The following is a 23,637-nucleotide window of genomic DNA, read 5'->3' on the forward strand; positions in this document are numbered from 1 at the left end:
TTTTATCTGAAGAAAGCAAACTTTTAGAAAGGTTGTCAAGGACAGCTATCGACATAGTCAATCCTAATCTTTATTCTAAAGACGATTTCCGCTGTTTCAGGTTGCCAAAATGTCAGTCGCCAATAACAGTTCTTTCCCTGGTTCTTTCCAGTCACGGATCGATTGAGATTTATAAAAACGCCCAGTCAACTAAGTCCTCATTTACTTTAAGTCCTAACCATGGTTGTTTTTGTAGCCTATGTACATCCGCCCCCTACCCTAAAAAAACCTGATCTTTTGAGGGGAAGCAGGCTATTGTTTTTGCAGGGTATTCAAAGTAATTATAAAAACCTATTACGCAGAATATATAAATTGAATCAATTAGTATTGAAGTTCCCTTTGCCATGTGACCAGTCAAGGAAAACAATCACTGAATATTTTGCGTCGTTACGACAGTTATTTCTCCTCATCCGATATTTCTTTCTTGTATCCCGGTGAATTCGTGACAAACAACATAAGTATCAAGAGTTTCCCTGACTCTGAAAGGCATCCGGTAATTAGGAAGGAGTTAAAACAAATCGGGGGTACTTTTGATGGGGGTGTGCAGTTACCCTTGAGTAGACCACGATCGGCGCCAAAAAGGCCTGACCAACTATTTTACACTGAACACACATTAACTAAACCAATATCCTAAAAAGTCAAATCTGTTTATGTGAAGTTCTCACTTCCGAGTTTCAATTTCTGTTATTAATAGAAACCCGGGTAAAGAACCCTGTTCTAGACTAAATTATGTATACACTGGCCACTTTTCCGGTTGATTATACTCTTGAATAGACCACAACTCTGTCTGAATTCTAGTGACCTTTTCCCAGACTAAACTACCTGAAAACCATACCCTTCACAGCGGCGCATACCCATAGCTCATACATGGGAATACCTCTACTCCCCCCGCCGGGGCTGAAACCGGCAAGCTCAAGGTTAAGGCACGTGATCTTAAAAGTATTTATGTTTCGTTCTCAATTCTCCATACTAATTGCTTACTTTTCTCTCCATATCAGCTCTGAAAATTTTCTAGTAAACTAAAGAAGTCGCCCTGTTGTCTATGATTGTTTGCATTCAAGATATTGGCGTGTTTGAAAGTGTATTGATATTAAAAAACAAAACAAAACAAAACAAAACAAATTAGACTTGGTCATCTATCTGCGTGAGAATAAAGTTTTCCTCAAACAGCTGCAAGGAAATAAAAGCGGCAGTCAAGACCGTTTAAGGACATAACAAGAGCAGAACCGGACAAAAGGATTTATCTGAAGGAAACAATTATTATTTTTTAAACAATGCATCTTTTAAAAACAACGATACAACTATGCAGGTTTTCTTTTTAAATCATTGTTCCGTTGAGGATGTGTGACGTGAAACCTTCTATGAATAGACTATTGTATTAGCCTTCCAGGGTAATATCACATATTCGCATACCGTATATGGGGTAACGAAACATGTTGAGTGTCTATTGTGGTGGCAACAGATCACAATATTGTCATTTTGAGCGGAAGTTCAATGGAAGACGTGTTATTGTCACGCTTTCACGATCGAAACTACAAAAGAGTCCGAAACCATTTGTTTAGCGATAGTTATAAGCAAGGATCTCGCTGAAATAAGCTCATAAGACAAGAGGCAGTATTTCATTCAATAGCGAGTGTTTACGCAAACTTGACGATCGAAGAATGGCTCAAGTTTTTAATAGGAGAAAGGTCAGGGCTGTGACAGAGGATCAAGAAAACCGTCCAAGTGCATCCGAAGTCATAAAAACACTGGCTGAATTACAACTTACGAACCCAGGCGAGGGCAAAGTACTGTACATTCAAGGAACTAAGAACAACTGGTCCTGGCGACCCATGTGTTACGCTAGCCAAAACTTCAGAGCTTACTACACTCTGCAGTTATTTAACGCCCGAGTAAACTTGACCACAAAAGCTATCGAAAAAGCCATCGAGGAAGGCCATGTTCCGCAACGATTCTTTAAGACTGTTAAGAGCATAGCAAGCTTAGGTTGTGGCTCAGGTTCGGATCTTTGTGGAGTGAAAACGTTTCTGAGCGAAGCGTTTCCGTTTAGCTCAAGAGGAAAGCAAGCGCCGCAGTTTATTGGCTATGACGTTGAACTGGGATGGATGCACTACTTGCACAGTCTGGGCTTCGATTTTGAAAACGTTGAAATCAATCTAACATTCGTCAACGACATGAAAAAGTGCGACGTTATTTTGATGTCGTTTTGCGCCAAAGAACTTTGCTGTGGACTGTCAAGCGGAAAGAACGATGAAACGCTGTGGAAAGCAATATCGCAGAAAGCGAAATTTGTTCTGGTTATTGACAACGAAAAAATGTCAAATGATTTCCCCTCTGAGAAAGAACAGTATAAGCAATTCAATTTGAATGATATTCTGGGAAACAAAATTGTCGTTTATTGTTACTACTCAGCGGCTGACGATTAATTCTTTCCGTGCGGAAGAAGTTTACTGAAAGGAGATACATTAGGAAGTTTTAAAGGTCAAAGTTGTTATCCTTTTATTTTCACAAGTTCTTGCAAGAGAACACTTTCTCTTGGTTCTTGTTTACGTCAAGCAGGTGACACATAACGAAATTCCGAACAGTTAGCATAATTTCAACTGTATTTCCATGTTTTTTGTTTCAAATTCATTAATTAACAGTTAAGAAACACTGATCTGATAAAAAATGACAATTAACACGTACCAATAGGCCTTTTTCGACTGGGTGGTTTGTGCCCCATTTCAGACCATGTGATGATACTCTTGAGAATTCTTTCTTTCAAATTTCCAAATAGTCGTGTGTATACGGAATAAATAATTTTAAGATGGATAAAACAACAATTCTCTAAAGAATATTACGTGCTCTGTAATGGGAAAACAAACCACCCAAGCTAAAATGGTCTATTTAAGCAATATCATTATATTGTCATGGACGTTATATTAATAAGAGAAAATGCCAAAAGGTCAATAAATGTAAAATGCTATTTATTACATAAATACACATCACTATTCGATTGTTAAGTCGCTATGTATTACTTTGAAACGTTTGAAATTACATAATTCTGTTAACCACTCCGGTTGGCAAAAGTTTTATTCCTTGAACACACACACTAATAATGAATGAATGTCGAGCTAAACTTACAAGTTGTTATACTTATGTAAATGTTAGAAAGTTCAAGAAGCGTCTCTGCATATTTTAGCGTTTGCGGGACCAAGCACACTAATTAACACTCTATATTGCGACTACACTTGAAAGGTGATCGAATGAATAGAATTACAAAAGCTGATTATGTAACAAATTCATCAGATGAACCGATATCAAAATCTTGCTTGTAACGGATTGGGAAATAAAAGAAACGTTAAACTTCTTTGCCGTAAAAGATTGTGAAGAAAGAAGCTATCGTAGAATGAATAACATGGCTAGTTATCTTAAACTGATAGCGGACCTCCTTTACTTTGATTTGTAGAGCTTCTTCATGCTATCTTCAGCGATGAACAACTGCCGGACGAACCCTTGGCCCGCAATGCAACCTTAATTTGATTTTAAATTTTAATGGTCTCCAGCTACCACTGAAGGCAATAAAAAAACTAGTCTTGACCGGGTTTTGGGCAGTAAAATCGAAGTAATTAATGAGTCCCTTCAAGAGATTATTTCTTGGTCCCTTTTGAAATCTTTTTTAGTTGAGTTATATTAAAATAGCCCATATCTTATCACCTGCTTTCGTGTAGTGTGCCATATGTCAAACTCAATTCACGTATTTGCCCATTTCCCCTAACATAGCGAGTCTCATCTTTAAGAACCACTGAAGTGCCCTGACAAATGCTTTTCAGCACGCTACACGCAACTGAATCAAGCGGCGATGACGAAAAGCGTTGAAGAGTCGAAGCGCTTTAACTGTGATTGCATAGCATGGTCGGACGTTATTTTACTCTGTTATTTATAAAGCCGACTACTGGCCAGTACTGTTGTAAGTTCGGTTTTCCAATAAACAAATATTGACCTGATTTTCAACACGGTCAGAAGTCGGTTTTTTTTAAAGATTCCTTTAACAAACGAACCTGCCAAGTTGTATCGTAGCGAATAATACCGGTTTCGCCCCATGGCGAGTTCGCGCCCACCGAGTTCGCCCCCACTATAAAATTTCTATTTCGAGTTCGCCCCCAACTTTTAGTGTTCATGTTTACGCAGTTGTTATCGAGCTATTAAACGTTTTCGAAGAACCATTTCAGTCTATGTATGTTTGATAAGCTTAGATGATGATTGTTCGCTGGACGGTTACCGGTCATCTCGCCACCAAGCGAAGTCACCTCGCCACCAAGTGAAGTTTCCTCGCCACCAGTAATCTAATAAGGCAGTGGATAAAAGAACGTGGAATAATCTCTATATGCGACTCGATCTGGTTGGGGGCGAACTCGCCATGGGGCGAAACCGGCAGCTACCATCGTGAATGCCCAGTTCAGAAGTATGAAGACAGAATATATATCAAAGACAGTTTATTTAGCCTGCGAGCACGCTCACCTTTGAGTCACGCGCGCGAGAGGCGAAAAGCAAAGCGAGCCGGTGTGAAGGAGTCTGGTGAAGAGGCGCCGATTTCGCGCTCGTGGCTACGCCGCGCGCGCTTTTGTTCCAACGCTTGTGCTCCAACGTGAGCCTGCTCGCAGGCTAGAGTTTGCTATACTAAACACACAATATGTTGAGAAGACAGTTCCGAAGTGGCGTGACGCGCGAATACCGCGCGCGCGCACGGAAACATTTTGAATTTAAGTTACGCGTACGTTAGTTGCGCTTACGAATTTAAGTTGCGTGAACGTTTATCGGCAGAGTTTTAGACAGTTTCCACTGAGCAGTTGTTGTGCCATTTAGAGAGTCTTGTGCCGTTTAGAGTTCACCGTTTTACCGATTTTGAAGTGTTTTGGTCGAGTACCGTTTCCGTTTACCGCTCACGAACACAATAAGCAATGACCATTTCTAATGCAGGAGGAGTTGGAGTAAAGGAAACTATAAGCGGAATGTAAGGGCATTCAAGTGTTTGTGGGCTTTGCACAAAATTGATAAGAATAGCGACACATGTGATGCGTACCTTGACTGGAAACTGATTTACACCAATAAAAGGAGTAACGCTTTATTCTCTCAACTTTGGTTCGTTAGTTCATGTCATACTTCTTTCTAATTATCTTATATTTGACTCCAGGGCAGTCCTGCACTCTACCACCTTCAAACAACACCACACCATGCTCCTGCAACACTGCTTTCTCGCCAGGAATATACGCAGTGATAACTTTCCCACTGCTAAGTTTCAGCAGCGCACACTTCCGGTTCCCAGAATTGGGTTTCTTTGGTTTTCGGGTAAAAACCTTGATACAAACTCCTTTTCTCTGAGGGCCACGAAGCACCTGCCTTGATTTAGGAATAATTTTCTTTGGCATATCTGCCTTGGTTCTAACTTTTTTCCATCTGTATTGGTTTACGGTGGCAAGACATCTTGTGCTGTTTCTGCCTGAGGAAGACTGCATCTCCAAGTTTGGCCAGAGTTGGTTTCTCAAAATGGCAAACATGATTGTTGATTGCATCCTCAAAGTTGGTTGTCGATTTACAAGGGGAACTGCAAAAAAGTGATGACCGTGGACTGATCGTGTTTGTTGGGGTGCATATATTGAGAGCTGACCACTGGTGTTGCTGGCAACTTGCTGTAGATTTCTGGTGACAGACTGAATCTTGGCTGGGAAAGATTTAATTTCAACACATTAATAACACAGCCACGAAGTGCAAGCAGTTCAATTCTACTGTATGCAGATGTAGTTCTTTCATAGACCATTTTTATGAAAATCATTAAGGAGACCTAAATGTTTTCTCTGACTACAAACACAACAGAAAAATAATCTCTGGCAATAAAATATTAAATAATATGAAATAATATTAATTAATAAATAATATAATTATAACATAATTAATTATTAAAAAATATAATCATGTGGTTGCGACCTCATGTTGGAAGTAAGACTTGCTAGAGCATGCCTCGTCCCCAGTTGCCTGCGCTCCTCACTCACCACCAGCTTCCGCTCATGCTTTTTTTGCTCACTTTTAGTCTCCCAATCGCTATTTGCACTAAGAAATAAAAAGCCTGTGCGGCAGGCAGTGCTAGAGTGAGAGCAAAGCTCTCTACACTCCTATGTTAAACCCATTTCAGTCGGAAGACAATGGCAGAGTTGTGTAAGGACAGTAAGAGGCGAGCAATGAAGTTGATTGATTTTCAATAAATAAACCTTCAAGCAATGCTTTCTTTCTACCACATACTATCAAGTGTGCTAACAATAAATTAAGAGCCATTTTCACATGAGTATTGAGAAGGAATGGGTTTTGCATTACTGTGGTACATGATTGGCTTAAAAAAAGACCACACCTCTTTTTCATCCAATCAGAGGTTAAACTTAAGCCATTTGTGACTCATCTGCATATGTTTTCCAGCTCTTCCCCTAGGGTGCACATATTTACTTCAAGTTTTGATTGGTTAATTGGATTTTCTGTGTGCTTTGTGCCCAGAGAGGAGGAGGGGGGGGGGGGGGTGGGGGTATGTCCAGAAACATTTGGTGGGGGTGTGTGGCCCACTTCTCAGAACCCTTACCCTATTTACGACCAAAATCTGCGGTTTTCCTTACCCTATTTATGACCAGACAAAAAATTTGATACCCTATTTATGACTGTTGCAGCTGACACAGTTGCCCTAAACGTAATTTTTGATGGGATTTTGTTTATGGTCTTATCAATAATGATGAAAAAGTAGCTTCCTCTAAAAAAACATACCAAACTCAAGACTAGAGTACAAAAACCATACCCTAGTTAAGAACAAAATGGCCAAATCGATATACAAATCGATACATATAACCAAAACGGCTAAATAGCCATACCCTTTGGGGCCCATATAAGGGAGTAACCACAGGCCTTTGTGATTAGCTAGAGTGATTACATCGGTTTTGGCTTTACAACACTCAATTGAAAACTGCTCTAAGAATTAATTTAGTTTAATAAGCTTACCTGTAAAACAGGAATATCCCCTTGTTGAAAACATCGACAAATTGTTCACGTGAATTTTCTAATACGAAATGACCAAAATAGTTGAAAATTACTACGTATGCAAGCTTTTAAATAAAGCTCATTAAAATTCGAATTCGAACTGGTCACAAGTCTGGAACGATGTTACAAACTTTACCAAAAAAAAAAGAAATCGATTGTATGAAATGTCGCTAATAACGTTTAGATTTTACGTCACATCTAGTAAATTATGTATTAAAATAAAAGTATAGCCTCACATTTACGATCAAGGTGGCTTGAAATCCGCATCTCCAAATCCCACTCCGACCACAGAGGGCCGCCATCTTTGATAACGAGTTTGCTGACTTGCGTGACAGATGGCTCATTTATCCCATGACTACACGCGCTCGTGCAGGTAACTGCGCAATCGTTGAAGTACGCCAAAATGGCGGCTTCAGGAGCCCTTGAACCTCGTGTCTTAACGTACTCAATTCATAAGTGTTCAAGCCATTCTGCAAATTATTTGCCCACGTAAGAGCTCGTGCAGGCTTACATCTTGCATTTTATGGAATTTTTTTGATGTGACAGTCTTTAATTTTGGAACATTTTCATGTTGTATTTAGGAATATTATGGTGGACAAACCGAATGATCAATCGTCACGATGGTCTTCAGATAGCAATTATCCGCCCCAGGTAAAAAGAAAATAGGAATCCTAGGATTATTAGCTATGAAAATTGTTCAGTTTCCTGCTGAACACTCCAGCTCCCGCTACTCTTACCTTAGATGGGATGAATTTCAAATTTCCAGGTTCAGTGTATATGTACTACCACATCATGTATATAAACTGTAGAAAGCGCAGCTTAATTCGTTAGTTAAGGCTTTCATAGTCAGTACAAGCAAATGCAGTGATTTATATGTGCATTGTAATCCTTTTTTCTTTTCGAATACTTGATTTTTCGAAACTCTCAATTCCTCGAACCAAAAGTGGTTTCCTCCACTCAGTCCAACACTGGTTTTACCCACAATCTCTATTTAAAACTGCTAGATTTTTCAAACCAATCCCAGTTTCCTTTGGAGGTTGGAAAAATCAGGATTTCAATGTAGTTTCGTTCTGTGTTTTGAGTGGCAAATGAATAAGTTAATATAGAAAATAATAATAAATGATCTCTGAACTTTGTTATTTTCTGCAGTTTCTTATACTAAAACTGGAAAAACCAGCCATTGTGATGAGCGCCACATTTGGCAAATACGAAAAGGCGCATGTTTGCAATCTTAGAAAATTCAAGATTTACGGAGGACTGAATGATGAACACATGACTGAGTTGTTATTCAGGTAACAATGTTTTCAATATTTGATTGGATTGTCATGCAACCCTAGTGACCCTTCAGGCAAGTGCTTGTCTTGGGATATCTCAGCATGAAACCTCAATGAATACTTCCTCCTGGATGGGATGCTATTCCATCACAGCATTACCCTCTCCCCCTCCTTCACCTCACTCTCTCTTTCCACAGCATTTAATTTGCCAGAACCTACATGTATTTCATTAACTGGGGAGAGGCACTGTGAGAATAAGGTGTCTTGCCCAAGAATACAACATAATGGCCCCCAGCTGGGTTATGACCCAGGGCTGCTCAAGCTAGAGTCTAGCACACTATTTATTTGGCTACTCTGCGTCCCATGTACATGTCTTTTGTAAACTAACAAATTGCTATTGGTACATGTAGTTGTACATTAATTGAACATATAGGAAACCAGCCTGCCTGAATATGTATATTTATGGATGTTCCTACCTAAACAATGTACAGTGCAGACTTACATGTAACTGACCATTTGCTCTTTAAACACAACAGTTACTGTAAAAAAAATCCCCTCAGAACATGCTTGACTGTACATTCAAACTGTTGATCAATACATAAATTCATAGTAATAATACTCTAACTGTCTATCGTTTGTTTCTTTTAGTGGATTAGCGAATGATCATATGAAAGAGTCATTTGAGCTTAAACATGAGTTGGATGGGAAAATGTTTCCTTGCCACTTTATTAAGATAGGTGAGTTCAGAGGCTCACTAAACACTTCATCAAGATGGATGACTCCAGTTGCTTGAAGGCTGTATAATCGTATCCACCGAATAAATTGCTATGTAGATGAGTGTTAGCAAAACAAACCGTGCTGTCCACTGGATAGTTATTTATACGGTGGATCAGCGTTATCTGCCTTTCAAACAACCCAGGCCAGGTGATCAGATCCTATGCAGAGGCTCACTCCCTTGAATCTCAATGTTTCCCTTGCCTATGCTTCAGGAAGCATTGAGATTCTTGTGAAACAAAATTTACTGCTTCCTCCCGTTCTGGACCAGTCATTAACAGTTAAATGTGGTATCCCTACAAACTGTAACTAGGACTGTGGTAGTTTATGCACAGGATGGTGTTTAAGAGCTGTGCTGTGTATTGTTTGCAGTTCCTATCATGTCATGGGGTCCCAGTTTCAACTTTAGTATTTGGTTTGTGCAGCTGTCAGGAGTTGATGATCCAGTGATTGTTCAACCAAGTCTGGCATGGTTTAACACTGTAAGTATATGATGGTATTTTGAGGGTCCTCCCCCAAGGGAAAACTGCATCATGGTGACCATTATTTGAGCTTTAGAGCTTTGGACAAGCTTTAAACTATGGTGTACATGCTTCTGTAATTTGAATTTCTTCCGAACATTTTCCTGTAAAAGCCGAACTTGCTCATTAGGCTCGATTACCAGCCACTGTTCAGGAAAAGAGCCTGCACTCCTCTCCTGAAGCCACGGCTGGATGTGTTAGGATTCTTTTATTAGTCTTAGCCAATCAGATAACCGCCCTCAGATTTTTATCGGGCATAAATTATCTCGTCAGTTCAATGGTGGGCCTGGATGGTGGACAATGTGAATTAATAAATGTCTTGTGAGAGAACTTTAGAGACGTTTAAGATTGAAAGTTTGAAAATTCACAATGAGGAACGCTAGAAAAGTTGTGTGATGGCCAAGATGTTTTCCTTATTCAGCCGACAGGATCGGGAAAATTTGAATCTTAAGTTCCGAGACATCAGATAACAAAGTCAACAAAGAGAGGGATAAACCTAAACATTGAGCTTGAGAGACAAAATATTCAGTCAAATAGATTTATTACCTTCCTTAGGGATGGGGATTCCAGTCTCTGGCAAAGCCAGGCAAAATTAAACTTTTAAATGAGGTAAATTGTGGGTAAAACAAACGTAACTAGCAAAACTTAAATAACAGGGAGTCAACCTGACAACAGAAACCATGCAGACCAACATGTGACCTTTGACATGACCAATTTGCTACACCACAGTGGAACAGCACTGCTTCCTTAGAACGCAGTATCTATGCATACAGTGCACCCTTCTGCAGCAGTAATGTGAAACAAAATAGGTTGGAAGAATTGAACAAAATCTTTAAAAAGAGAATGGAAAATGTACAAATGTTTCGAGCTGTAGGTGTCATGTGGACCTGTTCAGGTTGTAATCAAATGACATTCCCGGCGACCAGGAGCGCCCCATGTTATATTATAAGTATACATCACAGACACGCTTTGTTACTCACACGTCCAGCTGTTCTTCTTGTGGAGGAACATAGATCAGACACAAGAGAGCAGTGGAAGTCGAGCCTACATGTACTCATCAAGCAGACAAGCGAAAAATAAAAGCCACTGGCCCAACTCCACTGAGTACTGTGAATTTTAATACAATGTAAAAGGAACACACCACACAATGTAACATACTAATATGTCATTTTTTCTTCCAGTATCGGGAACGGGAAGCAATACGCCTATGTTTGAAACATTTTCGACAGCACAACTACACAGAAGCTTTTGAGTCATTACAGAAAAGAACAAAGATCTCTCTTGAACATCCTGTTCTGACAGAACTTCATCAAAAACTGGTAACAGTTTTTATTAATTACATGTATTGATAATTACTGTTTTGATACTTGCTAATAAAATGAAGTAAAAGATGAGGTCTAGCCTGGATTTCAAAAGAAAGCATCCATAATTTCATAGACATACAGGACCAAAATCTCCTCCTCCTGGGTGCTCTCTCAAGAAAATAATTATATACACAACACTCAAAGACTTTTAAATTAATTCACTCACAAATAACTATCAAGCTTGATATATATAAAGAACTAGATGCCTTGCTACGTGTACCCAGGCAGTCGTTATATTGAGAAGCACCAGCTATATTGCAATTGAACTAAATGTTCTGAATTTGAAGTCGTATGAAATTCAATCGAATAGATGTGCTCAAACTATTCTGCCTTTGATTGTATTTCTTGGGATCGATTAATAGCTTATTACTCGTTTGCAGGCCTTTAGGGCGTGAAATGAGTCAAGGTCTTTATATCAGCCTATAAATGTTTCAGTGTATTTTCCTTAGCCTTTGTCGTTGTTACTATTATTATTATTTTTTTTTTTGCATTTCTCAAGCAAGTGAGACATTTTGAATTTCAGAGTTATGGTGGTGCGTGACATAGAGCTACGGACGCGTGTGTCGAAAAAACATAGTTATCTCGTGATTTTTAGCCCATTCAGAAGTTAAAGTATTAGGAAAAGTGCTTATGAAAATGCTTGTTTGTTCAGTACAGATAATCAGTGGCCTAGATAGCCAAAGTACATGTAAGTTCCAGATGTTTACACTATTTTCCGGCTGCAATGTTGGTGTACCATGGAGGTACACCAACACGGCGGCTCCACACCGTGCTCTGTAAATTTGGGCAAAATATTTCAACGAATATCTGAGGTTTTGGAAAACGTGCAGAGAAGTGTCATCTTTATTAATCTCCTATAACATTACAATTTCTTGACTTCATCCACTGATGGTTTGGGAATAATTTTTTATTGCATCAGGATTGTGTGACAGTGCAAACCAAGAATTGTTTTGCTGGGGTCAACATACATTCGTTTCTTTCACCTTAAATGTACAATAATGCGCTTCATGGGTTTCATTATTGTAAAGACACATACTGTAACTCTCTTACAAGAAAATAATGAGAGAATATCGTTTAGTTCATGATTTTAACTTTATTATACTTTACAAAGTTTGTCAGAGCGTTTTACTTAGGTGTACTCGAACAGATACATTCGTAAACAAATTCTCTAACCTTTCTGCTCTTGTTGCTTGGATGTTCTTGGGTTCTTGCTGGGATTCTACTTGGTTCATGATCACATCTAAAAATTCGATGACACTTCTGAAGATGCTTTTTATCAAGTTGAAGAGTTCATAGCCCTGGTTGATAGCTCCTTTGGTATAACATGATTTTTGATAAATTCACTCAAAAGGTTTACGCGTATTTAAAATTGATCTCTCGTAAGGCTTATAGACCGACCCATTCTTAAAACGCTTAACATCCTTTAGAGTTGGTCTATCGCAAACTGTGATTTCATTGCCCTAGAAATCATGGAATCTGTGCTAACTTTTCATGACGACAACTTCTGTAAATTCCATGTGCTGTACGCCTGCTCAGGTGACGCATGCACTTTAGAGACCAGACGGCGATTTGTGACTGAATGAGGAAAACAAAAATAGAGCCGAAATTGAAACCCAGGCCGAACTGCCTGGGTAATTATTTTTTTCCCCAAAATGTGGACATCCACATGATGTAGAGGGCACAGATCTGGTTGACAGCATGATGAAAACTTTAATATATACTATGCTATATAACCAATGGCTGCATTCGTGGAATGATGAAAGCATACAACTATCAATTAGTTGTACGCTTTCATCATTCATGAATTATAAAAACTATTAATAAAAATATTATTAATCTGTTGTGTTCACAATTTTGTATATTGTTCCGTTTTCTGTTCAAGGTGATAAATAATGACTTTGATGGATGTGAAAAAATCATAGAGCAAGCTTCCAAAGGTAAAGTTGTTTGATCAACAGATGTTGGTCTATATATTTTTGTTTTCATTGACTTGCCATACTTATTAATTCCCTTTCAGTCTTTGGTTGTAAAGTCATTTTTACTTTCTATGGTGCATACATGTATCTCTAACAACTGAGTGGCACACAAATGTACAGTGTAATCCCATACTGATGATTTTCCTAATTCTTGTGACCCATCTGCGGGATAGTTATTATTGCTTTAATTGCCGGGTAAAATTAGATTTTGTCAGATCATTCTAACTTGTGTATAAAGAGCGTTACGTCTGCAAACACACTTTGGTTCAAGAGTACTACTGTAGTCCTTTTATCATGGTCAATGAAAGTAAATGTCTCTCCTGTAGAAGAAGAAAAGAGAAAACAGGTCATTTATCATTGGACATGTATGCTTGTACACAAAATTGTTTTCTAAACCAGCATTTCTGTTTATTTTTCTGCAGATTGTTTCTTCAGTTATTATATCAGTCAACAAGACTATAAGCCTAAATGGACATCAATTATTCCTCTTGCTCAAGGTATGTTTACCCTAATGCCTGCCATCCTTAGACTTCAACAATTATTATAAAAATATTATGCATGTATTAATGATTGATTAATTTGAAATTTGACTCCAGATAGTCCAGTACAAGAGTAAAGGACATGTATACTGCTCTTGTCAATAACAGGCAAAAACTCAGTTGTTCAGTGAATGGTTTCATGTTTCACTGCCATCAATTACATGTATCTTAGCAGACTTCTCAGGAAACAGAAGTTTACATCTTGAAACACATTGAAAAAATAACATCTGTAGGTTGTGATTGGTAGTATTTGATTCATTTTGTTCTTTCTTTTATTTCAAGGTTTGTTGGTTGTTGTCATAAATGATGGCAGCCTAAACCATCAATTGTTCTTAAGTTAGGCTTTGAACCTCAGAGCTTGTATGTTATTGGAAGGAACAGTAAATGTACTACATACAGTTGATAGTGATACTGGAGGTGCAGTGGCCTCATGGTTAGTGCACATGACTTCAGATCAAGCAGTCTGGATTGGAGCACTAGCTGGGTACATTGTGTTGTGCCTCTTTCCATCCAGGTGTATAAATGGCTACTGGCGAATTTAATGCTGGGGTGTAACCTTGCAATAGACTTGCATCCCATCTGGGGGGGGGGGGGGAGGGGGGGCAGTAGAAATATTCCTGGTCACTTCATGCTACAGAAACTTGGATAAGCTCTGGTCTGATAAGTTAATAAAGATGGTGAATTTTAAGCTCGGTGATGAAATGTGAAGGTGAATTAATCAACATGACACGAGCATGGGACAAAGAAAACTTCCAAGTCCCCGACAGGAATCGAACCCATGACCTCCCGAACACCACGCTGGTGCACTATCCACTGAGCTACGAGAACTCATGGAGAGCAAGGTCACTTAACTGAGTTCATATATGACCTTGCTCTCCATGAGTTCTCGTAGCTCAGTGGATAGAGCGCCCGCGCGGTGTTCGGGAGGTCATGGGTTCGATTCCTGTCGGGGACTCAGAAGTTTTCTTTGTCCCATGCTCGTGTCATGTTGATTAATTTCACCTTCACAGCTCTGGTCTGGTGGGCCACTTGCCTAATCTGCAGTCTTCACGAAGTTATACAGTTGATATAATTTATAATGTGTAAAGCTTCAGAAGTGCCTCCACCATGATGTGCTGTTCTGATCTCAGGTGAAGACAGCAGTTGTTCACGTCCTGGCATGAGGGGTGGGCATCAGATGTCAATTGACATGGAAGCTCAAGTTATCTACTTGCTGGGTGGCTGGGATGGAATGGTCGACCTGGCTGACTTCTGGTCATTCAGTGTTGAGTCTGCTCAATGGACGTGCCTGTCGCATGATACTGAGCAGGAGAGGGGACCGTGTGCAAGATCCTGTCATAAAATGTGTCTGGATGGTAAAAGGAAGTTGATATATACTTTGGGCAGATACTTAGACTCTGAAATGAGAAACTCAACACCACTTAAGGTACCATGCACGTCATACAGTGTATGTTGTAGTGTAGTTTGATAACCCTGTACATATATTATAATTATATGACTAGTGATGGCTCACCTTCTGATTTCGCCCAGTGGTCTTGATTACTTGGCGTGAACCAAAAGGATTGTATCATCTGGGAGTGAGATTGCTATTCCATTCAACACGCTAAGACTAAGAGTTTATCAAACTGAGTAGCCAGAGCTGGCAAAAACCACCCTCTTCTGTGAGATCTTGGCCAGTTGTTCGGCAAGGCAATTCCTCTGATTTGTTAAAAAAGATGGCAAAATCAGCTGCCTGCTCCATCAATAAAGCTGCCTACATGTACCTTAGAACTTTGTGAAAACCCTGCCCCGAATACATGATATTGACCATCAAATGGTTTATGATATACTGTGAACTGTAGTAGTTTATGTTTGAAGATTGTATCTATCAAGTTCAAGTTACAAATATTTGTTCTATTCCCCAACAGAGTGATTTTTATGTTTATGACATAACAGCAAACCAGTGGACCCTGATTAGTGAGGATACGTCATCTGAAGGAGGGCTGCCTCTTATCTTTGATCATCAGGTACATGAATGTATTACTCAGTAAATACAAACAACAAGAATTAAAAAAAAAAAACAGATATAAAATGAATAATACATATTAACCGGTACATGTACATGTAATTCAAGTGTTACAGTCAAAAATGACCATACACCTTGTTCTTTACTTTTTCAGATGTGTATTGATGTCGAAAAAAGCACAATTTATGTGTTTGGTGGTCGTGTCTTGACTAGGTGAGGTGTTGTTGTTGTTTTTTGTTTTAATTTTATTATTTTTTAAGTTACATTTTTAAATATATGAATTAAAAAAAAAGAAAAGAAAATTATAATAAGACATTGTTAGAGTCCTAAATTGAGGCAGGAAAGCCCAATAAGTCAACTCAAAAATCTCTTAAAGCAAGGCAAGGACCAAGAACACAGAAAATCATTTTCTAAGTCTCGAAACGATGCTCCACAAATTTTGTGAACCACATGACTTGTATACATGTTGCTTAGACCTTACAGCTGTTTCAGAGAGGCTCATGTCAGCCTGAGTATTTCGTAAAACATCTGTTTAGTTATTTTTCTGTTAGTGCACCTTACTATTGCTATTCTTTGTTAAAAATCTCCCATGTTCTTTGCTACCCCCCTACTGTACTTCATTCCTGCATTCCACCCTCCTAATCGGCCTCACTCAGCAGGAAATTTGTCGACAAGAAAGAAAAGATGACCCCCATAGGCAGAAATGCCTTTACATGTAGATGTTTATAATTCATGTAGGTTGGGTGAATTGAATGTTTTCTTTCTGTGATATCAGCACAAACAGAGATGAGAGAGCCCAAGAGACATCTTTCAGTGGACTGTACTCTTACAACTGTCAAACCAATACATGGACTAAACTCAAGTATGAATGCTGAACCTTGATACTGTTGTAAATTTGACTGATGTTAAATAATCAACCCTCTCTACAATGCCACCTTGGTGACAGATGAAAGAGGACGTTATAGAGAGGTGACCGCTATGGGGAGGTAGGGGTGTAATATGACACCTGTTTTTTTTTTGGGGGGGGGGGGGAGGTACAACAATTTTTTTATTTAAAAGATGCTGACTGTGGCAAAGAAATACCAAACAGACGCCCTAACACACTCAAAATAAATCAATAAAACAGACCAACGAGGCGCGGTACGGATCAAGTTTCGTGACCTTTTACACTATAACATGGGGTCTAGTAAACACCATTCATCAATCGTTGATTAACTGCCCATTGAGGAGAGGTTATTTCGTTACTTTGGGACGCGCTTTAGTGGAGAGGTGGCCGTTGTAGAGAGGTTAAAATAGGAGTGAATGTAAGAACGGTCTGCCGGGACGGAAAAAAGTGGCGGTTGAAGGGAGGTGGCTGTTAGTGGAGGTTTGACTTCCAGTCATTTCCACTCTTGGCCATCTTGGTAACATCATTGGTATTAAAATTTTGTATTTGCTGTCTTTTCTGTTTGTAGCTTGCTTTACGCTTAGAAGTGAATGCTTTATTTTTGTAGAGATGATTGCCCTGATCTGCGATCAAGAATAGGACATTCTATGCTGTTTCATCCCGTAAGTGACAGATGTGGTGCTCTCCAAAATATGAAATTGTAGTCTGTTCTGTAAGAGTAACATTGATGCCATTTTTTATATCCATATCTGCAGGAAAAAAGGCTTCTATATATCTTTGCTGGTCAAAGAGGAACTGAGTTTTTAAGGTACTACTAATTTATTATTTTCCAATCTTTTCTCTTGAGAAACCTTGACAGATGTAAACGTATTTCTAATCATTTCATCCATGGTCGCACATTGGAAATCACCTTTTGATCAGGAGTAAATGTGAGTTTGCAAAATAATTCTTCACACCGGTAATATATTCTAAACTTTACCAACTTCTTTCATTCTTTAGTGACTTTATCACATACAATGTGGACACTCATGAAATATCATTTATAAATGATGGAAGCAAAAAGGACTGTGATCAAGGTAATGGCAATATCATTTGTTGTAAAAACATAGTGCATGTACCTTTGTAGCTCTGGCAAAGTCCCTAAAAAAATGTTTCTTTTCTGACAGTTCCTGCTGCTGGTTTTACTCAGAGGGCAACAATTGATCCGGAACTGAATGAAATCCGTGTCTTATCTGTAAGTTGTCCCTTACATAAAAATACGAATTAAAAAAGTTTCTTTCAAATTGATGGCATGTAGCAGACATTGTAGTGTAGTTCAAAGTTAAAAGGAGCTCAGTCACGGTATTTTGACTTATTCTGGCCACGTACAAAATTATCTTCAAATTGAAAGAAATTGAAGAAACCTGAAAATGGTAGTTAACTAATTAAAAGATAGAAAATTACCAAAAAGATAATGATAAACCAGACAGGAACAAGGATGGTTAAGGATGGGGAAGATTGACACGGATTGCAATCGGCGAACATGAAAAAATTTCGGTTAAACTTTTCAAGATGCACAAACAGTGACATAGCTGATGGTTACAGTTGTTTCTACAGGGTTTGAGTAAGGATAAAGAGAAACGAGAAGAGACAGCGAGAAACTCCTTCTGGGTGTACGATATAGAGCGTAAAACATGGTAGGTATTTTTAGTGGTGATACCTGAACCGCTGTAAGTCAATAACCCTGACCATGATACATGTACATATCACAGTATCTATAGCTTATCACGGTGACCGTCCAGTAATTTATGAATGCAATGTATTACTTGAAGTTCACAAGTGAAGATCCAATCTTGGGCAACATCTCAAGTTTTCATTTGGAACAAACCATCTCTCACTTCACTTCAGATTTGCTTTCTCTGAAATGTTGATGATTTTAAAGCACTCTCTTGCAGTGTTAGTTAAGAGTTTGTTCACATCGCGTGTTTCTGGTTCGCTTGGACTAAACCGGCGGCGGGCCATTTTGTGCTGAACGAGAGGAGACACACTGCAACTCTTTGTAGTGATGAAAGACGTTGCATGACGACTCAAATACCTGCTAAGGACTGGAGAGTGTATAGCCTGTTTCAGGCTCTTGGTCAGTGGGGAGGATCACAAAAGCAGGCGGGCTACAAGGGGGGTCTGGTATAAATAAAGGAGAAGTCCAGGATCCCGCTCGTCGCTGATCCCGCTCGTCGCCCACTCGCTTTTTGGATCGTCCCCGCTGACCGAGAGCCTGGAACAGGCTAGAGACTGTAACGCGTGACAATCAAAGCTATTTTGTGATGTTGCCACTTTTCAGGTCGTGTGTGTACAAGAATGAGAACATAGGTCAGCAGTACTGGACTAAGATGCAGAATGTAGAGCCATGTCCTCGGTTTGCTCATCAGCTAGTGTATGATGACATCCATAAGGTGCATTATCTGTTTGGTGGGAACCCTGGAAAAGCTAGCATACCTAAGATGAGACTGGATGACTTCTGGTCACTCAAGGTACCCAGTGATCGAAATATTAACTCTCACTACTGAACGCCATACATATCTTGGATGTGAGGTTTGAGAGTCTGGTGGTAAATCAGCAAACCTGTGCACTTTATATAGTAAAGAGGAATTTATTGTCTTCATTTCACGTTTCAGCTGTCAAGACCTTCCAGAGAACAGTTACTGCGCAGATGCCGATATTTAATTCGTAAACAAAGGTATAGGAAGTGTCTGTCTGACTGTTTGTCTGTCTGCCCGACAGCCTGTCTCTCTGTCTCCGTGTGTCTGTCTGTGTCTAACCGTCTGTGTGTGTGTGTGTGTGTGTGTGTGTGTGTCTGTGTCTGTGTGCCTGTCTGTCTGTGTCTCTTCTCGTCACCCAGACTAGTAACGAATTGTTTTGGTCACTTACATGGTGTATGTGTTTAGATTTCAGGAAATGGCATCACGTGACCCGTATTCAGCCCTCCGGTACTTGCAGGTGATTGGTTTTTTGTTGTTTGAATCACACTAACACTGACATGCAGATCTTTCCCAAGAATAACTGACTCACATACCGTTCAACATCACTTACTAATATTTGATACTTATTGATGCGCCATTGTTTTTAAGTTTTTCTTTTTTTTTCATTCAATTCACAGAACGAGCTCTCAGAAACAGTGGCCCATGATGATCCAGAAGAAAGCCAAGAGGTGATTGAACAATAACTTGAATATGAACTTGCAGATTCCCCTTAGAATATCTATATATAGACGGGTAGACGGGTGACGAGAATAAAGAAATTCATCAGTAGAGAAGATCACCTTGATTGACCGCTAAAAATACTCATACTGCTTTGTGTCACAACTTGTAGTAGAAATTGCCTAATATAACACACAAATGAACATTTCTCGCAATCTGTCCGTTGCAGCAAACTTTGTACAAAGTAAACAGTGTAGTATTTGTACTTAATGTTGAAAATATCGTTCTTAATAAGTCAATTTTCAATATGTTTGTGTATGCATTATAGTTTCAGTTGTCTCCAATTAGGAGGCTCCCTGTAGCGAGCTAGTAGTCTGACACAATAATAAAGTTGTTGTATTATTGTATTGTATTGTGTTTCAGCAAGAGAATCTTAAAATATTCACAGTTTTAAAAACCTGGTTCTCCAGAATTTGTTTTGATTTCTGTTAGGTCCAGGTCAAACGTCGAACGTCACATGAGACGAACTATATTGCAATTTGAGTCGATCCAAACGCGTAAAGCTCCACAGTTGGGTTGAACGTCGAACTTTACATCATTAATTCGAATTAGATCGATCAACACGTTCTATTCGCCTGCTTCAGACCGATAGAATTCAGTCGGGCGAACTCAGTTAGGTCAAACGTCGAACTTATTATGAACTTGATTCGCTCAGTTAAAGGAGCTCAGTCACGGTATTTTGAGTTATTCTGGCCACATACAAAATTACCTTTAAATGGTAGGAAACCTAAAAATAACAGTTTAATAAAATAGAAGAACACCAAAGACATAATGATAAACCATAAAGGAACAAGGATGGCTAAGGATGGAGAAGATTAACACGGATTACAAACGACAAATTTGGAAAATTGAGGCTAAACTTTTCAATATGCGCAAACCGTGACTGACCTCCTTTAAGTTCGTCTCATGTGAGGTTCGATGTTTGACCCGGGCGCTATTCGTGTCTGACCATGAAATCCACCCATTTCAAATCTTATTTAAAGCACTGAGTAACAAAGTGATCTACTTTTCTCTTTTTTCGTTGCACTAAGGAACGTTAGGGGCAAAGTTGTCTTTCAATGGCACAGCAAAATGCGACAGAGTCGTGGCCACTTTTTCCCGTATTTGTTTTGATCGCTAATAAAATACATTATGAGGTTGGTGATGTGCAAAATGGCGAAAGGTCGGCTGAGTTCGCAAGTGAGCGATTTTCTAATTGAGATTTTGTTTTTCAGTTTCGCCTGATTGCATCCAGCCTCTTTTCACATTCCATCTCCTCACAAGAACGAATGGTGACTGATGCAGGTTAGTTGTTATCATCTTGTAACAAATCCAGCCATCAATGATAATTGTAATCTAGTCAATATAATTATTGGTTAATTCCTGTTATTACTCAACTTTCATACACTGTACGAATTCCAATTTTCTGATTGGCTGATTTGTACCACGTGATACTGGGTTGCGACGAGACAACCACTTTGACGTCATTATCGTGGTGTAATAGCCGTGGTGTAAATTCAACACACTACTGTCATTACACCATGGCTTCGGCTGACTAAAATATAGTGGTTTTAATGCAGTGTTTCTTTGTGTAGTGTATTCAATTTGAATAATAAAAATGTTAACGTACTCATTGCTCGTGAATTATCGGGATTTACCAGTACTCGTTCACTAACAATGAACTCGAAATTTTCAACACCGCACTCGGCAAAGCCTCGTGCGGTATTGAAATTTCTCGTTGACTGTTAGTGAACTCGTGCAGGAAAATCTCGATAATTCTCTCGCTGAGTGCGTTAACCTGTAAATACACTAAAATTCTTTGTTAATCTTTAGAATCTCTGTCGCCGCCCTTGCGTAACGGTTTCACTGGAAGAACACAGGTGAGATATCAACTTTATGCTGCAGAGATCAGCTGCAAACCACGCTGGGGTCACGCCTTCCTTTTTACCAGTAACTGTTGCAGTGTCTCTTAAATTTGAGTAGGAAAAAAAAACAACAATCGGTAGGCGACAACCGTAGATTTTAACTTCCACAGAAGTTGATCATGCGATTAATGAATTACTCCACACTGCTTTCGCTAAATCGTTGAAGTTGAAGAATTCTTCGTCAATTTGTCTTTTGTCAAACGTCATTTTTCGTCATTTTGCCATCCATGCATCCCGGGTTCGATGCCGGCCCGGTGTCATATGTGAGTTGAGTTTGTTATTGGTTCTCGCCTTGCTCCGAGGGTTTTTCTCTGGGTTCTCCGGTTTTCCTTCCTCCACAAAAACCAACATTCGACCAGGATAGAGGACGCGCCTAAAAACCAGCTAAGCCTGATGTGGCTTCCTGTCTAAATATTTGATTTATTTGTTTGTTTGTTTATTTGCTTATTTATTTATTTTATTGCCATATGTTTCTTGTTGCAGTTGTTCGATACGCTGGTGTCCTTCTTTCCCGAACACATGACACAGCCCAAAGGAAATCTAGTTGACTTGATCACTTTCTAACGTCCTGAAAGATCGATCAAAAATGAACGGACCGTCATCAAAAGGATTATCACACGCTCCTTCAGAGACTTCTTTGAACTACGTTACATTGCTACCGTTGTGTTAATTTGGAAACGTTCATACATCGTAATTTCCTCACATGCCGTATGACGTAACCGGAAGTAACCTAAACCGGAAGTGTTCGTAACAATGTTGAAGGCAGCTTTGACAGCTGGAGATAGTCGTGCCCAAACCTGGACACCCGTGTAGAATCTACCTGTTTTCCATTTACTGAGAATGAGTATGGATACTGACTCCAACAACAAATCAAAGACATTACTTTGAGGACGCGAAGGATTATTCAGCTTGCTGAAGATGTCACTAGGGTTTGCCATCTTTTGTTGTGAATAATGGACTTCTGTTTGAATGCTCAGGACTGCTCGTTAATTGACACTTGCTAACGTTTACAACAACTAGTTGGATTTTTTTTTACAGCGGTTGCTTTTAAGTTCTCCGTTTCCTGGGTTTTGGGTTTTGACTAGTCAAGCAATGAAAGAAAACAACAAGACAACGAAAACCAAAAAATGTGAAGTATTGACGGCAAAGCTCGTAAAATATAAGTTACTATTATCAAAGAAATTTTAAATGTACAGTTTAAGTTCAATACTGTTTCAAAGCTATGTTTTGTATCTTGTTCTTCATAGTGTGAAAGAAAAAAAAACTATTCTCTCTCGCGAGAGACATTTAGCTTTTCGTTTCACCTCAAACGGATGTTAAGCGTCCCTCCAATCTTTTCAATGCCCTCTGGGCATTCCAAGCGAAAGTGTGGATTTTATTTAAGAAGGTGATAAACATCGACTTTCCATCTGCACCGCTCCACTCCCCCTCCCCCTCAGGTACACCAATCACCGCCCTATTTTAAACAGTTACTTTCAGTAGTATGTCCTAACTGTTCACAGCTCTCTATTTTCTCGTATTTTTATTCCATCGTTGAACGCGCGGATAGAATCGCGAGAGAACTGGACGCCAGCACAAAACGGAAGACTTGACAGGGTAGGGGGGTGGGTAGGGAAGGCAAAACCCCACCCCCCACCCCCACCCCCGCGTGTTTCGCGCTCGCTTCGCTCACTTTTTCTTTCGCGTCTGTAAATTGAGAGGCTGTGAACAGTGTAGTATATCCCAGTTAACTAGACCACTTGGTTTGAAAATAAACATTCCAGAAGTCTTCTGAAGTGTATTTAACAAATGATAAACAGACTGTAATTTTTTTATATGAGAAGTACGTGGTGTCCGCTTTATCGAGAGTCAAAACAATAAAAGTGTCATTTTGGTACCTCGAAAGTTTCCGTAATTCCGTAATAGCGGGAGTCATTTGCAATCAAACCTCTAGCTTTCGCCAGGGATCTGGATTTTGTCCGTAAATATAGCGAGTGTCCGTAATAGCGGGGTGTCCGCAAGGCGAGAGTTGACTGTAAATTAGCCATTACACCAAACTCTATAAATATGGTAAGTGTACGGGTAAT

The 23,637-nt window shown here is 39.3% G+C and overlaps 3 protein-coding genes across 4 annotated transcripts; 2 read left to right on the forward strand and 1 right to left on the reverse strand.

Annotated features, from left to right (window-relative positions):
• Positions 1-1,496: 1,496 nt before the first annotated feature.
• Positions 1,497-3,388, forward strand: LOC110044728 (uncharacterized). The gene has a single exon (XM_020750300.2). It carries the CDS (start codon positions 1,701-1,703, stop codon positions 2,463-2,465), a length of 765 nt encoding a protein of 254 aa, XP_020605959.2. The 5' UTR covers positions 1,497-1,700; the 3' UTR covers positions 2,466-3,388.
• A 1,739-nt stretch (positions 3,389-5,127) lies between these two features.
• LOC110044791 (uncharacterized) lies at positions 5,128-7,451 on the reverse strand. Its single transcript, XM_020750378.2, has 3 exons — positions 7,329-7,451; positions 7,054-7,111; positions 5,128-5,740 (listed from the first exon to the last, which is right to left on the reverse strand). Exons 1-3 carry the CDS (start codon positions 7,434-7,436, stop codon positions 5,166-5,168), a joined length of 741 nt encoding a protein of 246 aa, XP_020606037.2. The 5' UTR covers positions 7,437-7,451; the 3' UTR covers positions 5,128-5,165.
• Positions 7,446-23,447, forward strand: LOC110044862 (muskelin-like). Of its 2 annotated transcripts, none has more exons than XM_089280947.1 (24): positions 7,446-7,581; positions 7,674-7,743; positions 8,242-8,384; positions 9,015-9,103; positions 9,513-9,622; positions 10,843-10,980; positions 12,908-12,962; positions 13,424-13,498; positions 14,671-14,966; positions 15,448-15,546; positions 15,700-15,758; positions 16,321-16,407; positions 17,039-17,093; positions 17,187-17,239; positions 17,431-17,507; positions 17,598-17,665; positions 18,016-18,107; positions 18,752-18,941; positions 19,086-19,147; positions 19,356-19,407; positions 19,568-19,618; positions 20,882-20,951; positions 21,480-21,526; positions 22,055-23,447. In XM_089280947.1, the coding sequence occupies exons 1-24, from the start codon at positions 7,496-7,498 to the stop codon at positions 22,133-22,135; spliced, it is 2,205 nt and encodes a 734-aa protein (XP_089137073.1). In that variant the 5' UTR covers positions 7,446-7,495; the 3' UTR covers positions 22,136-23,447. The 2 variants fall into 2 exon arrangements, with proteins under 2 accessions (XP_089137073.1, XP_089137074.1); XM_089280948.1 differs by having other exon boundaries at positions 18,028-18,107.
• The last annotated feature ends 190 nt before the right edge of the window (positions 23,448-23,637 follow it).

This window comes from Orbicella faveolata, unplaced genomic scaffold, assembly GCF_042242905.1.
Source record: "Orbicella faveolata isolate gen_17 unplaced genomic scaffold, um_ofav_v1 contig_48, whole genome shotgun sequence".
Classification (NCBI taxonomy): Eukaryota; Metazoa; Cnidaria; class Anthozoa; order Scleractinia; family Merulinidae; genus Orbicella; species Orbicella faveolata.